The sequence below is a fragment of the Fulmarus glacialis genome, unplaced genomic scaffold (assembly GCF_000690835.1).
Source record: "Fulmarus glacialis isolate BGI_N327 unplaced genomic scaffold, ASM69083v1 scaffold42835, whole genome shotgun sequence".
NCBI lineage: Eukaryota > Metazoa > Chordata > Aves > Procellariiformes > Procellariidae > Fulmarus > Fulmarus glacialis.
In genome coordinates, this window is record NW_009211887.1 from 31,807 (window position 1) to 49,583 (window position 17,777).

The 17,777-nt window shown below is 37.2% G+C and overlaps 1 protein-coding gene across 1 annotated transcript in view; it reads left to right on the forward strand.

Annotated features, from left to right (window-relative positions):
* The window catches only part of VEZT (vezatin, adherens junctions transmembrane protein), a gene marked incomplete at its 5' end in the record, with an annotated part of 42,387 nt that overhangs the window by 15,548 nt on the left and 9,062 nt on the right, over positions 1–17,777 (forward strand). The window contains 4 exons of the mRNA XM_009577703.1: positions 2,703–2,840; positions 11,184–11,331; positions 14,422–14,753; positions 15,402–15,595. Coding sequence (XP_009575998.1) covers positions 2,703–2,840; positions 11,184–11,331; positions 14,422–14,753; positions 15,402–15,595 — 812 coding nt within the window. The remainder of the gene's footprint in view (positions 1–2,702; positions 2,841–11,183; positions 11,332–14,421; positions 14,754–15,401; positions 15,596–17,777) is intronic.

Sequence of the window (17,777 nt, forward strand, 5' to 3'; positions counted from 1 at the left end):
CTGGATATTCTGATTTCAGAATGGCCTTCAGAAGTGTTTAATGTTGCTGTTGGCATTTCAGGTATGTCTGCATGGTACAAGATCTGCCATGCAGAGATGGCCAAGACCTCACCAGGGTAGTTTGGATTACAGAAATTGTGTAGCCAAGGTAGGGCAGTGCTCTACTCAGGCAGAATGGCAGTATTTCTGTCTAATTGCTTCATTTGCAATTAGACAAATGAGGCCTGCTCACAGGTTGCAGCCTGGAATTTCCATGGGGTAATGAAAGTATGTCCATTGTCTTGCACATTATAAAATGAAAACTGTAGGAATACGTAATGAAAGGCTGCAGCAATAAGCAACAGGTAGTTATTTCCTTGTCTGTCACTGAAATAATTAGCTTTTCTCCAAAATGCTCCCTTTCTACTATATTTAAACTAGAATCAAGCTCTACGAGCGCATATTGGTGTATATAGCATCTTTATAGATCTGCTTTCATGTTGGAGTGCCGTAATAGGTTTTTATTAATGTGTCTATACAAGTTTGTTAAAAGTTGGGACCCTATTTAAAATTTGGCTTGTGAGATTAATGGAGAAATAAGTCACTGTTCTTTACGAGTAAAATGGGTTTGGAGCAGTAGGAAAGAGGAAATTCACCTTTAACCTTTTTTTCTTCTTGCTATTTGTGGCTGATAGGCAAAGCTGATAACATTTCGTAAGTCCAATTAAAATATATAGAAGGTAAATGGAACATTAGGAAGTTAGGGATATGGCATGTCTGGCACATAGACATTTTTAGCAAGTTATACTGACTTAAGATTACTGGAATAAAGAAGAATTATTTTATAAAAAACACTGAAACAAACCTTCCCAGAAAGAAAGCAAATTGTTTTGCTGAATACTGGCAGTACATACTGTGCATGAGTTGTGCTATATTTATTCTGCATAGGAACTGGAAATGCTTACATTGCTGTAGCAGAACATAGATCTCTCTCTCTCTTTTTTACAGTCGAAAAATTTTGCTCCTTTTCTTTGAGCCTGCTTCTGACAATTCACCCAGGGCTTGAGTCTACAAACTGTTGTGAGAGTTTATCCATAAACACTTCCAGTTGTTACCTTCGAAAGCTAGGGAAACATTAGAGATTGGCATGTACTACATTACATGCTGTGTTCCCTAGTGAAACGTATGGCAAGACTAGCATTTTAAATTTATGTTTAGAAGTTGAAATTAACACAGTTTGTTTTTATTTTATTCAGATTTTAAAGTACTTTATGAGATGTTATATAAACCATTTTAATATCAGTCACATAATTTAATACGGTACACAGATATTTTAATATGGTATTTCAGCTAGCGTATTCAATATACTGCAGGCATGAATCTCCTTGTGTTAATAATATTTAACATACTGATATGGGTCCAGCCTTGCTCACTGGGTGGGCTGTATTGCTTTTCATATGTGACAATGAAGACGATAAGCTATTTCCCCTCCTGGTCAATGTGCAGCATGGTCCAGCTAAGCATATGCAGTAGGACTGATGTTTTTCCAGCAGTCAGGTCTGCTGGCTTAGTCAGCTCTTCAGTCAGATGGGCTACAGAAATAGTCACCAATGCAGCAACCCACCTCAGTCTTGCCTGGTACCCTGTATGCTTTTCCTTTTAAGTGACTGTGGACATGAAATCACCTCCTCACCGTGCCCTGGGAAAGGTGAGAGCAGAAGCAGGCTTCCAGTCCTCAAACAATTCATCACAATTCATTGTTCTGTTGTCCACACTATGTCCATTCATGAGCTGATTGTAGTAAAAACAGTCCCAGCAAGTAGAGTGCACCTAGGCTATTTTCAGTGTCTCAGTCATAGGTTTGGCATCAGACTGTACAGGAATAGATATAACTGGATATTAATCTTTTTTTCCTTTTCTACAGCTTCACATTACACAGACATGTTTAACATTCACCCAGTTTACAATTCAGTTTATTTCCAGATGAGGCAATTTCTTACAGTTCTAAAGCCATTCTGAAGTATACTCTAATAGGCAAATGGCAGTTTCTTTTAAATGGTATATTGACCTGAATATGTGGACACCAAAATATATTTTCAAATATGCTTGTATAGGTGCATACATTTCATGTGTTTACCTGTCAGACTCCCACAAACACAGCTGTCATTCGTTGCATGATGACAAAATCTATGTCACCACTCAAATAATGTTTTTGTTGACCTAGAGAAGATTCTGCATGGAGAAAGTTGAAAGAATATAGTGTTTTGCATGAAAAACAATATGTAGTAGCACATTTTTTCTGCAAAAATTATTTGAAGAACAGATTTGCATATAGAGAGGTATATGTTAAATATCTGTGTGTTAAAACTTCCAAAGCTTACAGTGGGCTTGTGATAGTTTTTGTATCAGAGATAATGTTATGGCCTGTTTACCCTTAGTGTATCATTTTGGAAAACTTGGAGAAAACAAATGTCCTCAGGAGTTTTGCCAAGGCTCAGATGAGAATAGAATCAGGCTGTCTACTGAGGAATCCTGGCTGCTTATCTGAAATTGTCATTAAATATATCATTGATATGATGGATTTTTTTTTCTTCTCTCATAGTTACTGAGTGGTTTGAAAAAGTTTTCTAAGTAATGGAATAAGAAAACTGATATACTTTTAAAAATACTTTAGGACATCTGTACAGTTGTATCACATTTTACTTTTCAAGTTTGCTTGACAGGGTCAGTGCCGCTTGCCCATTTAATAAAGCTGGACAGCATCCTAGTCAGCATCTTATTGGTCTCCGGAAAGCCGTTTATCGATCTGTCAGAGCCAACTTTCGAGCTTCAAGACTGGCTACTCTATACATGCTGAAAAAATATCCTTTTTGTAAAAACCCGCAAGTTCAGATATTCCACGTTACCTACCTGTTGTTGTGCCAATGTTTAGAGTTAGTATGTCTAGCAACATACAATATCTAATTACATATCTAAACAAGATAAAAAAAAGGTAGCACAGTAAATTGGGGCTTGTGCTTGGTTTGGAACATTCTTTAAAATTTTGTCTTTTTGTGTACTGTGCAGTATGAGATAAGATTCTGTGCAGTGAAAACATTGTCCCAGTTACTGACACCCATGCCTTTGGTGCAAGTACTGATAATGTGTTTCAGAGTCCTTCAGGATTTTGTTTTATAATTCCTTTTAGCCATCTTTTTCCCTTGCACCAAAAGACCCTCTTCTCTGAACAATATGGCCCTTCACTCGACATCCCCGTGTTCAAAGGTAAGTTAATTTCCTGTTTCAGACAAGCTGAGTGAAACTCTGATTACATTAATTAGCCAAAAGGCACATTTAAGAGCAAGGAGTTTCTACTCTGAATCAAAGCAAAACACTTTGTCCAGATTCCATTTTGTGAAGTGTCATCTGTATTTCTTCGGTGCATTGTATACTTTCTTTAATGGCGTTAGCATTTCAAGGGTTTTTTCTATTATTATTGTACTTATTGTACTATATGGGAAATAACAATGTCTTCACCCTGTATTATAGCAAAAAATAAAATAGGTATGTTTCTGATCTTAAAAAACACATGCAGGGAAACAAAAGCTGGTGGTAATGCAAGTGTTGAAAATCTGACATGACAAATTACTTGTTTTGTCTTCCTGGAACGTAATATTTGACTAACATATTTTGCCTGGCAAATGGATGGATATATTGAGTGATAACGTGTACACATACAGAGGCATACTCAAAGCTAGAAGTGCGTGCATTCACTTTGAAGGAAATGAGTATTTCTTTGCAAAATAATAACTTGTGTAGGGATAGGCATCCTCGTTCTGGGCTCAAGACTTCACTCTTAGCTCTGAGGAATAAGATGTATTTGCTATGTAAAGAAAGAAAAAAATACTCTGACTGATTCAGACACATTGATAAGAGCAACTGATACCTAGCTTGGAAATAATCAAGAATGACTTCTAAGAACATGGGAAGAGAGATCTGAAAATAGGATCAGTTAACATGGCCCTCCTAAATATCCTCCAGCATGAAGAAAGTCAGTCCAGCAGTGGTTATGACCACTGTGGTAGATCTACACTGTGTGTAGATTGTTGCTGTGGCTGAGGAAGTTACAGGTTCAAGGAATACTGGTGTGTATTAGACTGTCCACTAGTTTTGTAACTACTAAACTTAAGGAATGGCTTTTAAATTAAGGAATGGGAGAGAAGAAAGTTTCGTTTACTTTGCATAATTTGACATTTATACCTACTTTGAAAAATTTTTAAGATGCAAGTTCCATTGTACCAAATTGTCATGCAGATATCACAGTGGTAAGAGCCAGCAGAAATAAATGGCCAAAAATTTATTGAAGTTGCGTGTATATAGATAGGTTCTTGACAAATGGAAAGAGAAGCATTATATTGTGCAGAACGTAGTGGCAAAAACAGTGGTAGCATGTGAGCTGAGATGCAGGCTGGGCCAATTCTGCAGTGCATGAAAACTGAAAGTAAGGAATTTAAATGTAGGGAAGGTGAGTAAAGGATTCCTCCTCCCCACAAGGATAATTAAGAGTGGCTTCAAGGTAGTTCCAAGTTGCCTTAGTTTGATTTTTCCTCTGCGTATTGTGAATGCCTGAAAATGTTATGTGTATTACATGGGTATTGATTGCAAGGAGCATCTCTCAAATAGATTCCAGCGCCTTGTGCAATTAAATACTACTCTTATGCTGGAGGGGCCAAAGATTCCTTCATGTCGAAAGCATTCACAGCTGCCACTTGTGACAACTTTAATACCCTTGTCTGTCATCAGATTGTTAGCACAAATCTGGCCTACAGCAAGGAGGAAGAGGAACTGGAGAGATTAAATAAAGGAGTGAGGTGATAAATTGAAGGAAAGGAATGCTGATAAATTAAAGGAAAGGAACTTCCATCCAAAGTCTGGAAATGAGATCCCAATTCTGACTTTTACAGTTCTTTTTAGTAAGTTCTGCTTTGCACAAAATCAGAAGATATTCTTGACTTTAAATCCTCTAGGTTATTTGAGTATAAATTAATGAATTGCTGTTTGAAATTTGCTTTTTCTGAGCATTGTGAGAGACATGAATCCAGTAGCACTGTTAGTGATTTACACTGGCAACAGCAAAACAAAATGCTTTTATTAGAGAAAAAGATATTAGAGAAACATTCCAAATATTTAAAATTTGGATTAATATTACAAAATGACATTAAAAAAACCCCAAACCTATTTTCCCTGGTTAGTCATAATACTTTTTAAATAAACATTTTTTGTTTTACTGGATATTGCTGTGTATTTTTGTTGCAGAGCAGCTGTATCTCTGTATTTAGGCAAGTGAAAAACTGAATTATTTTTGCTTGGAACAATTTTCAATAGAAATTTAATATGCGAAACACCTCCTAGTCTCAAGGGCAACAAAAATTGCATCTTCCCAGCTAATACACTAAAGATCAAATCTTAGTTTCATTTTAACTGATGGCTGATCATTCTTTAGGGCAATTTTAAAGAATAAGGAAGTAGTAATTTCTTAAGACTGTGAGAAAATACATAGGACAGCCACTGCTTTGAACCACAGAGTGTGCATTTCATGGAAACATTTATGTGCGTGTATAAATGGGAAATAAACTTCCATATTACAGTTTGCTTTCCTTGGTTGACGGTATTCAGTTGATACTGCAACGTGGGCGTGATACTTGTCATTCAACAACAGTGGTGAGCCTTTGACTCCAGAGATCCTTTCTGTATGATGTCCGGTTATCAAAGTAAGGTCCTAGTTTGTGACTGGGCCTTCTGAGTGGTGTACAGGCCTACAAAAGGATGATAATGTGAAGTACGTCCTATTTTCTTTTATCTTTGTTTTTCTTATAATAAATCTGGAAATATGAGATTGAAGTTTATAATGCAGTGAAGATAATTGTTGCCTTAAGGCTATGGTAAACATGTCTTGAACTGAGACATGTCTATTATTAGATATAATGGTTAAAGTATTGTAGAAAATGGTATTAAATTTACTAAAGTTGTAAAAGGTATACTTTGATTTAAGCTTTCATTTAAAACATTCTTATATATTCAGACCTTACTGGAGATATCTGTAGCTGAATTATTTTTCAAGCTTACTATGTCAGAATATCCCTTTCAAAAATAATTTGTAACAAGATCAATTTACTCATTTAAGGCTTAATAAGGACTGATAATTTTCTCTACTTTGAAAATACGCATTTATATGTGCTTAACAAAATGAGCCAAACAGCCTCTTATAGGAACAGTTTTCTAAGACAGGTTGCATGTATGTAATGTTAAGTTAAAAAAGTGTTCAGAAATCAGCAAAATCTATTTCAATGGGTTATTTTTTTCCCAGAAGTTGTCATTTCAGTGAATGATGATGTACAGACATATGTTTGAGGTAAATTCTACTGTGAATTTTCATACTTACGTTGTTTTAAATCTAGACCTCTAAAACTATAGAGTAGAATAGAGAAATGTTTAATCGTAAAAACATTTATAGGTTTGTATCTCATTTTGTTAACAAATGCAAACTGCAAAGCTTATTGTTGCTTTATTTTACACAGCCTTGAGAGATTTTTTTGTTAGTAATCTTAAGTAGGTTGCTAAACATATGCTTTAATGTATTTGATTATTTCTGAGATAAGTATCGAATTCATACTTTGAATCAGTAAGACTAATCCTATTGGAAGCCAAAGGGAAACTGCTTTGAACTTAAGCCACTTGCTTTATGTTGTAACTTCAGGAGAGACAAGGAAGAAAATATACTTGAGGGCCTGAGCTGGTAACTGTTGGGCTGAGTCTTAAAAACTGGCTAATCTAAGTCTTAATCTTAATTGTAAACATAAATGAGTGACTAAGTAAAAATAAATTAGTAAAAACATCTCAAATGTTGAGGGATATATTGAGCTATGCTAATCCATTAAGAGTGGATTTTATTACCATCAGTATTATTTCTCCTACCAAAACATCTGCAGCAAATTAGGCTTTTATGTTAATGTATATCTCAAATGTGTTAGAGGGAGATCTGTCTGATGAACCTGTTACACAGAATTAAAAATCTCAATTCACAGTTTTATTCATGGCAATACAAATTGCATAAACTTGATATGTTATCATTACTTGCTTCAATAAAACTAGAAGTTTAGCAATATTTGCTTGTGGCTAGTGCCCCCTTTTAGCTAGGCAGCTGCCTTCAGTGAGTAGAATAAATGCTGTCCTAATTAAAATTTTTTCCCATGTAAAAGAGAAAAAATATACGATTATACTTTAGTCTTATACCAGGCGTTTGTATCAAACTTGGTGGAACAGTAATTTAATGAGATGGAAAGTCATGTTCCTTACATTTTATATGAAGGGACAGTTGGGTACTAGCAGAAACAATTCAGCATTTTCTCATGCCGTTCTTACTCTGATTTGTTCATATCGGCAACAGTACATTGCTCAAAATCATAGAAGAAAAAGTCAGAAGGCAAAAAAGAGGAGTATTTCTCTTTTAATCTGGAAGATAAGGGTGTAGCAGGATGCAACGGCTGAAAGCTTAAACTGGAAACCAGGCATTTTGGGTTAAGTATTTACAGGATGTTGTATAGACCAGTCACTACTAGTTCAACAAATCTCTGCACTATACTCCATTGAATTGTGTAATAACTCAGGCAATACTTCAGACAGCGTGCTAGTTGCTTAGTATTTTTATACTTAAGAGCCTTGTGGGTTCTGCATCATGGGAATCTATGGTTTATTCACCGATTTAATGATATGCAAGCTGGATGGAGGAAATTTTGTAGCTTATGTTACTGGATGATGTTAATAGTCTCATTCTTCGCTGGTGCAAGATGGTGTGATACTCCATTTCCATTGAACTATATTGATAGGTAGGACCTGGGCACTGAACCATATAAACTGAAAAAACTTGAATTTTGTTGTAAGTGTAAGGTGTCGTTCTCTGGTGGCAAGGTATAAATAGTGTTATAAAAACAGACATTGGATAGCAGTGTTTTAAACTGAATGATATCTTGCCCCATTAAGGTGGAATGGATATAAAATGCATTCTATGTCTTTGAGATGCACTAAGCACAGGGAAACTTGCAAATTTCCTCTAGTAAACCTAGTGAAAAATTGTTCCTTCTCCTCTGTAAAAATTTAGTTATTGCATCATGAAATGTTAGAAAAACACATACCTTTTAACTGGGGAAAGAGAAAGCTCACACAAGAAAACAGTAAGCTAACCAAAAAGTAGTACCCTCTTTGGGTCATAAAAGCCTAAATCAGAAATCCAATGCTGGAAGGTATGTCTAAAGATACTTGGACATTTTTCAGTGCGATGTTTCTTCCTTGACCAGCCAGTTGATCACACGCTTAGCTCATCCCTTCCCACCTGGTGAGCAGGTGAGAATTTTATAAAAGAGCAACTTGGATTTCTCAGGGATATTGTGACGCCCTCCTGTTAGATCTTTAGATGGGAATGTGCTTTTGAAGAGCAAAGTATGAATATTAAATTGTTACGTACAGGGGTACATTAGCGTTCTTGCTTTTCTATAGGTAAATAAGATCGGCCTCCTGACAGAGGTTGGACGTTCACTGTAGAATCATAGAATTGTTTAGGTTGGAAAAGACCTTTAATCATCAAGTCCAACCGTTAACCTAGCACTGCCAAGTCCACCACTAAACCATGTCCCTAAGCACCACATCTATACGTCTTTTAAATACCTACAGTGATGGTGACTCAACCACTTCCCTGGGCAGCCTGTTCCAGAGCTTGACAACCCTTTTGGTGAAGAACTTTTTCCTAATGTCCAATCTAAACCTGCCCTGGCGCAACTTGAGGCTGTTTCCTCTTGTCCTATTGCTTGTTACTTGGGAAGAGAGCCCGACACCCACCTCACTACAACCTCCTTTCAGGTAGTTGTAGAGAGCGATAAGGTCTCCCCTCAGCCTCCTCTTCTCCAGGCTAAAGAAACCCAGTTCCCTCAGCTGCTCCTCACAGGACTTGTTCTCTAGACCCTTCACCAGCTTCGTTGCCCTTCTCTGGACACGCTCCAGCACCTCAGTGTCCTTCTTGTAGTGAGGGGCCCAAAAGTGAGCACAGTAGTCGAGGTGCGGCCTCACCAGGGCCGAGTACAGGGGCACGATCACCTCCCTACTCCTGCTGGCCACACTATTTCTGATATAAGATTTTTTTTTATGTGTACAGATATTTTATTCTGGATTTAACAGTTTATTATTAAGTAGCTTTGCCTTCTCTTCTTCCAAGCTAGTAAGGAATGTAAGTTAACAGATGAATGAAATATTTTCACGAAGACATAGAAAAATTTAACTAATCTAAGGTTAGTTACTGTATTTTAGCTTTAATAGAAAACATTAGCACTAAAAGTACTTGCGTTTTAGAGCAAAGCGCATGAAGGAAGTGTGTTTGTGTGTATGTATATACATAGAAATGGGAGTGGGAGGGCTACAACAGAGCAGGGCAAAGCAGGAGGTGCAGGAGTCCACTGGGAATCCCTAGCTGAGACAGTATTGATAAGTGGCTCCTTTGGTCAAACCACTCATTTGAGATGTTGCCTGGAACTTTTTTTCAGCATGACTTAGAAATTCACCTGTGTCCACACTGCTTTTTATGGTCTTCATGCTGTTGGAAATGTCTTGTTGTGGGAAAAGATTAACAAGGAATATAATTAGTCTCTGAGATAACTGGTCCTGAAGGGTTTTAATCTGATGGAGTTACCATCCTCATCCCATGTGCTCCATCTGCTGGGCATGCTGTCAGGTTAACTCAGAATAGACACTTTATGTGAGGCAGCTGCTGGTGGCAACCTATTCTGTTCCTGATTAATTTGTATTGCAGGTTTTTGTCTGAACGCTTAAGAGGCTTCTTTCTTTTTGGACTTTGGGGAGAAATTAGGGAGAAATGTATTTGTTTGTTTAGACCCTGGACACTTAGCATTGCTGTTTCCTGGGACACGGAATATTTTTTTTTTTTATGCAATGTTCCTCTACTCAAGTGGTAAAAATTTGCTTGAGCAAATCACTTTTACAGGTTCAATCCTATCAGAATTTAGCACGTGGAAAATTTGGGAGTGAAAGTGGGTGGAACGTGCAGCTTCCCCAGAAAACGTACTAGTTGGACAAGAGACAAGTGCTTCTAATCGGCTTTATGAGCCCTAAGAGATGAGAGCATTCAGTTTGTAAATCAAAATATAAATGAAAAAAAAGTAGTTTAAATTAAGGCCTTATTTTCATGAATGCTTTACAAATGTTTTTATATACATATGTTTCTGTGGACCAAATGTGCTTATGACCATAAGTTGTAAGTTTCTGTTTCAAAGCAAATTTTACTATTTTTGTGACTGGGTAGCTATCCAAAATGTGCAGAAATCTTGAACTGTTCCTTCTCCCCTTTCCCCAGCATGAGGTCAGCCTAAAATTAGAGCTATTTTAAAATAAATGCTGCCTAGTCTATGAATTATTTTTATCTGTCTTCTTGTATCAGTTATATTGTGCTTGTTTCCTACTTTTTAAGCATTTCTGAGGACTGGAAATGTACATTTTCCTACTCAGAATTTAAATGTGCTGAATAGTGTTGATAGATAACAGTTTGCTGCTGTTCCTGCCAAGATCATGGTGGCTTTACAGCGATGTAATCAGTAAAATTAATGGTATGACAATTGGGGAGCTCCTGTTCTTCACAGTACTATCTGAAATGTCAAAGAGCAGTTATTGTAGAGATCTCTGAGCGGTCCCTCCACAGACAGAACTCGCAGGGAATTCCCATCATCCTGAGTTTGGGCTATAACATAAGCTACCTTTGAAACTTAAAACTGCACAATTGTTCTCCTCTGTCCCCTGTTAAATATATGATTTCTGGTTTAAGATTGACATGAGCTACTTCTTGGAAACAATATTTAAAGATATTTTCCTCACTTGAAAGGGATGCAGGGATTTTTCATCACTCTTTTGTTTCTTTTTATGTGTTTGTATTTAGACATAGGAATTTTGTCAGTGTCTTATCTCTCATGCTTCTAAGAGCCTTTAAAACTTGTGCTCTGAATAAGGATTGCAAAAAGTTCAGTTAAACAGGATTCAGGTGGATTTGGTTGGAATGTATGTGCTTTCATACAAATTGCCAGAAATAAGAAACCTTATTAGGTGTTTTTTCCTTTTCTGTGTGTTTAATGCAAAAGTTGCTTTGTTAACCACCTTAACTTCAGCTAAACCTACCCTCTGAACTCAGAGAGTGACAACGTGACCAGCTACATCTGTGTAGTCCCCTTTAAGGAGCTGGGTCTGGGACTGAGTGAAGAGCAGGTCTCTGAAGAGGAGGCACATGATCTAACCGATGGCTTCAGCTTGCCTGCGCTCAAGGTAACCTCTCCTAGAAGGACACACGCATCCACGCAGGCTCCTGGTGAAAGTCTCTTTTGGCTGTCATGAAGTCCTGTGGCTTGTATGTACTAGCCTGTAGTAACACGGTCAACTGAGGGGGAGATGTAATCAGTCTCATAACATGTGTTTCTACATTTATTGGCATTTAGGTGATTTCTTTTTGCATGTAGTTTAAGAAAAGTTGCACAATACAACAACAGGGCTTTTTTCTGCAAATCATGTAAATTCAAGTCACTATTTTATAATCAGCTTGATCAATCTCCTTCTTAAACATGATTTTTTGCTCTCTGATTTTACTTGATCCCAGCTGAATAAAGTAATTCCCAGATTTGTACTTACATCTTTTTTAGCTAATCTCTTGACTTGAATAAAAAGAGAGACATCAGAAGATATAAATTAGTTGTAATTGCCAAAGGGAATAGCTGCATTTAGTTACACTGAGGAGTAGAAATCATAAGCGTGGACCCCTGCTGCCGTGAGCCAGTGTGGTTCTTTGATCTTTGAAAAACATTTAACTGAACAGAATGACAACCATATAATGGCCTTTTTGTCTATTCTGTTTTGAGATGTTAGGTATTTTTAATTTGCATGAGTCAATGTTTGCAGTTGGAAAGAAGATTAATTTGCATGTAAGCCTTCTACACTCTAGTGGTTCTCTGCTGAGGCAGTTCCCTTTTAACATTATTTTTTTAATGGAAAAATTATAATGTGACTTCTGTGTTTCTATTGGGTTGGCTCTTGTTGCATTTTATTCATGTAATTCCTAGACCTTGGCTTCTTTTGTTCTGACAGTAAATGTTACCAGTAGTAGTGATTGCTAAGTTTTGAGGCTTTGTCTAATTAGTTGTAAGCTAAGAGCTACATCAGATGTAAGCTTTTGGGATTTTTTTCTTGCCTTTTCATTAGCTGAAGTTCTAATTGCAACCATGCAAGCCCACTTATTTACCCACTTATTTTAAGCCAGTCAGAGCCCAAGCTTATAAGCTAAGTCTTTGTTTACCTGCAATTTGCAGTAATTTAACTGAAATCTATTTTAGTTAAACTGGTTGGGATGCTTTCTGGGTACAGTTAAGCTCACAACTAGTAAATCTGAGTTTACGTTAACTCATAACAGACAGTGATGTAGGCTGGGTGTGGTGTAGTTGAACCAAGCTAAATTAACATAAATCAGTCCTAAGCAGATTCCTGCGTAGATAATAAAATAGATATACTTCGATAACCTTGGAACATATTTGTGTTGCGAGCCCTGGATTTATGTGCAGTCCTCTTCAGTCTTTATATTAAAATGCAAGTAGAATACAGACATGTATCCAGATTTGGTTAATATTTTAATTTTCATTCAAGCCCATGTCTAGGCCATATGACAAATGTAGCCTGTGTCTTTTTGCTACCTTGTCCTTGAACTAAACCAATTTAAAGAGTGAAAATTTTTGGCTTAAGAAAAAATACCACTTCAAGCTGAGGAGAGCCAGTTGGATGTTTTGGGTGAAGTTTAAGTGTCAGTAAAAATCATCAGAAGTCATTGGCAAAACAAGCAATTTGCAACCCTAAATACATCTGGAATTTCCTTTTCTCTCATCATTGTGCCTTTTTTCAGGTATGTTTTCGATTATTATTATCAATTCCTGAAGTCCACTACTTTTGTGTGCTACTTTTTCACTGCTTTTGCCTTATGTCTGGTGGAAGGGATTGGTCGTCTTTTGTGCTTATTGTAGCATGAGCTCTTGACTTTCTATCCAGGGCACCACACCTTCGGGGACACTTGGGTAATTGCTACCCATTTGTTTGCTTTTTATTTTAGCATGTAGCCAAATCACAGTCTTGCATGTGTGCCCAAAATTAATTTCATATCAGTCTGTGTTCTTTCTTCTCATAACCATCTTCTGTAAATTGAGAATTTTTTTTTCTTTTGTAATATTTTATCAGTTTGCATCCAAGTATTTTTGATATACCCTTGGGGTATATCAGAGCACATCTATCTGCAGGTGTTTAATTTGTTGTGTTATTATTCTGAATGTTTTGCTCATGATTGATTGCACACTGGATAAAACTGCTACTTGTCCATAGTAGTATGAGTACAAAGATGTAAATATATTATTTCAAATCCTGTAGTTCCAAAATCTCAGAACAAGTAAATTGTTGGTCCTATTCTGTAGCTGAGGGGGTGGGAAAAAACCATGATGAGTAATTACTTTGTCCTCCTTGGTCTGGAATGCTTGAGAACAGATTTCAGACTACACCTCATAGTCACCTACAGTTGATCCCTTTTAATAAGGGCCAGTATTGCAGAGAAAAGTGTCATAACCTTTCCTTTTCATTTTAGAGATATAAGATGCTACTGTTCTGTCATGGCCTACTGAGCCAACAGTCTTCTCTAAACTAAGAAAACAGTTCTTTTCATTTCCTTGGAAGTGGAAGTTCTCAAGAAATTGAAATTGTGGGTTTCCTTGCTCCCAGATGGACTGACCTCTTTTGTACAATATGTAATGCTGTGAATTGATTCATTTCTTACAAGCCTTTCCCTCCTTAGTGGTATTGGTGAAATTTCTCACTTTGGCTGAAAAAACCATTAAGTTAGTAGCTCAGCTTTCTTCAGATGTAGAATGGTTTTTGTTGAAGTACAGTGCAATTAGACTCGTGTTTCAAGGTTGGGTGTGGGGCATCGCAGTAGTTAGTAGATTGTAGAAATGATACCGTGGCATTATAAAGAAAAAAATGTCTTTGCTGCCACTGGAATTTTGGCAGCCCTTTATGAGCTGTAGGGTATGTGGAGATTATAGCAAATAATGAAACTGCCTGATGAGAATATGAGTTTTTAGGCCTCTGACAACCTTCTGAGCGTAACTGCACATACTCTTCATCAAAAAAAATTAACAGTCACCTAAGGTTCACAAGATCTGAACCTCACATGGGCTGGGATACACTTCAAAAACATACAGCAGATTTTCGCAGTTTTTCAAAGTTCCTGTTGCTGGCCGAGGAACGTTTTCCCATGGTGTATCTGTACATTTACTTTGGAGGCTGGCTGTCTTCCCAGGTGCACAGAGCTAACCCTACCCTGTTTTGCAGGTCCTCTTTCAGCTCTGGGTAGGGCAGAGTTCAGAATTCTTCAGGAGGCTGGTGCTGCTCCTTTCCCCAGCCAACGCGTCCCCCAAGCCCTTGGTCTCCCCTGAACGGCTGCCTCATCATATCTTGTCTGATGTGACTCAAGGCCTACCTCATACACATGCTGCCTGCTTAGAGGAGCTTAAGCGAAGCTATGAGTTTTATCGGTACTTTGAAACTCAGCATCAGTCGGGTTTTGAACGGCCAACCAGAACAAAGCAGAAGTCAAGAGAGCTGAACAGTCTTCAGACAGCGGTACGCAGCTTGCAGCTTCATCTCAAGGCACTGCTCAATGAGTAAGTTTACACATGAATTAAGAGAATATGCCTGTAGGAAGAAGGCTTCAGACTTGAACTTCTCTGGGTTGTCAGCTTGTATCCCAGATTAAAAATAAAAAAGGCAGATACGTACAGTCATTGCAGTCATAGGCGTATCTTCACATAGTATGGAGTCAAAGATCCTTGGTTCAGTATGGAATCTGATACTGTTTCCTGGTTATTCTTTAAGTATCTGGTGAAAATTCAAAGCTAAGCAGTGCATTAAGATCTTGCCTCGCTTTTGTCACTCCCTTGAAAAAATCTGAAAACATGCTTATCTTTCATTGATTTTGCAACATACCAAATGCTTTAAAAGAAAGTTCAGCTCGTAGTAACTGCCGAGTAAATATTTTTAAAGATTCATCACTGCCTTGGTGAAGTAGTTGAAACTGTCCTACTCCTTTAATCTTACATATGAGAATTACTATAATGAATGCAGGTGAGCAATGTATCTTGATGTGGAGCAAAGGATCTTATTTTTTAAATTGTGGGGCATCTTTGAGGAGTTGGCTGAGTTAGATTCTTAAAATTTGAAGAAAATAACAGGATTTTAAATGAAATTCTTGAAGGAATGGTGAAGTCAGATATTTATTATTACTTATTTCTGTTCATCTCCTCATCACTTAGGGTAATAATTCTTGAGGATGAACTTGAAAAACTTGTTAGCACTAAGGAGACACCTGAGTTGACAACAGAAGCCCATCAGGTTCTGGAACAAAAACTAAAGTTTATTCAGCCTCATATCCAGGCAAGTAACAGCTGCTGGGAAGAAGCCATTTCTCAGGTGGAAAAAATGAGTGGAAGAAACCCAAATAAAAAAGGTAAATGTGAGAGATCAATTTAGCAACTAATGGGATAGTCTTTAGAAATGGAATGGTCAAATAGATCAGAATCTGTGTATCAGAATTTTAACTGAAGAAGGTCTTACAACCATACACTTTGAAAAACTATATACATATGTCAAAATTTTTCATTATGATGACCTTGAAGCTTTTGTTTCAGCAAAAAATGCAAACGTGTTAACTCAGTCTGTTAAACCTGTGGATTCAGATTGTTACATTTCCAGGTGTAGACCAATGGTGGCTTTTTGCCTTTGATTAGTGAATCACATGTGAAGGAGTAGGATTTTGATGAATCATCTGTGAGATTTTCATTTTTTTACTGCATAAAAATTACATAGTTAATTGCAGTGACAATGGCGTTGTCATGAAACTTTCTTGACAATGACATTTCCTGGAACATTTTAAATTGTAGAGGATGTATTGAGCATATAATACCCATTTACCTGCTCTCTCAGAGTGAGCTAATCTTCTGCATGCTTAAAAGTCATACTGAGCAGCATATCCCAACATTTTGCCTTATGTCCCTCTCCTTAGTGACCTGTACTGCTCATGCTGTTCTCCTTGTGAATCACAACTGGCTTAAATAATGGAAGTGAACTTAGGCTCTCCTGACATGGAGTTGAACCTATAATTTCTAATCTTTCTTTTTTCCAGGAGCTTTTTTACTGTCCTAGGAAGGCACAGCCCAGCATCTGAAAAATGCTGGTAATGGAGACTGCGTTAGGAAAATTATGACTTGGGGTGTCAGCAAGTTACCTACAGAAATCCAAATCTGTAGTGAGCTAAGCTCTTAATGATATATGGGTGGGATATCCAGTAGGTGGATGAATATTGCTGTGGGCCTAGAGGCATGCAAGCTGACCTTGTTCATGCTTAGAACTGGGAGCACTGGGAGGCCTAATGCAGGCTCTGTGCAGGTCCAGACACGGTATAACCAAATCTGTGTGTACTTTGCCTGATAGTCTTGTCTTACAACTTCCCTCTCAGTGCCGCGTAAAACAGCCTTTGAGGATATTAGATGTAGTCTGATGCATTTGCATGTGTTAGCCTGTTGTGTTTTGTTGATGCCCTCCACACCAGCAGTTCCACTGATCTTTTTTTTCCCCTTTCCTTTAATGTTCTTTCTAGACAGTACACCATAGTATTTTTAGTTAGTTTAGTTTTATTTTTACTTTGTGTATAAATTTCACAACAGGCACTTCTATTATAACTTGCTTCCTTTTAACGTTCAGTACAAAAATAACCTAGTGTGTGATCTAGAAGGGAAGGATTGCGTGGGAAATAAAAAATAAGAAATCCTTCACTTTCACTTTTGCCCAATGACTTTATTGGAAATGTGCTGGGATTGAGTCTGTATTTTGCAACAAGTTTACTGAATTACTCCACAGGAGCTACTTTTAAATTATGTTAGTCATTGAAAACTATTTTTATCTGAATACATTTGACTTTCCTGATATATTTCTAAGCAGTCCAGCTTCTATGAGTTGGCCTTTTCAAGCTGTGCATGAAATCAAGTCTAATTCTTCAGCTGTCTTTCTACAAATCTTAACAGCTGGTCTGTCGGTCATGACTATATGAATTACTTCATTAAATTATCTTGGTTTTTTTTCAATGCTTCCTGAAAGCTCTTTAGAAGAAGATAACCTAAGCTAAGCACATCCTTCTTTTGTCTTTGTGCACTATTGTCCAAAACCAAATGAATCTTTTGACAAGAGCTGTAGCGAGAACCCCATGGTAGTAGAACACTGTGTCTAAGTGCACTTTTGCTACAATAGATGTTTGGTTCAACTAACTAGTTCAACCAGTAGAGCAGTGGGAATACTGTTTTCAATGTCAGTTATGAACACTGTTGAAGAGGGAACTGTTTCTGATGGCTTAGACCCAGTTTTGAGAGGAAATATTTCATTACATAAAAGCTGTATATATATTTGTTAAACATTTTTAGCAGTATCTCATAATTGTGCTTATTTAAATAAAATAAGTCTTTTTTGCTTCTTCATCTATAAATACAAAATGTATCCAGTATTCAAATTTACGGTTTGCTTGCGTTTCGTTCTTACCATGTTTATATACTGAGCAAAAATACATCTTTGCTTTTCCTTCTTTGTTCCTGCTGCTCTCAGCACGGGAACGTTTCCTTCCATGAGAAGTAGAAATCAGC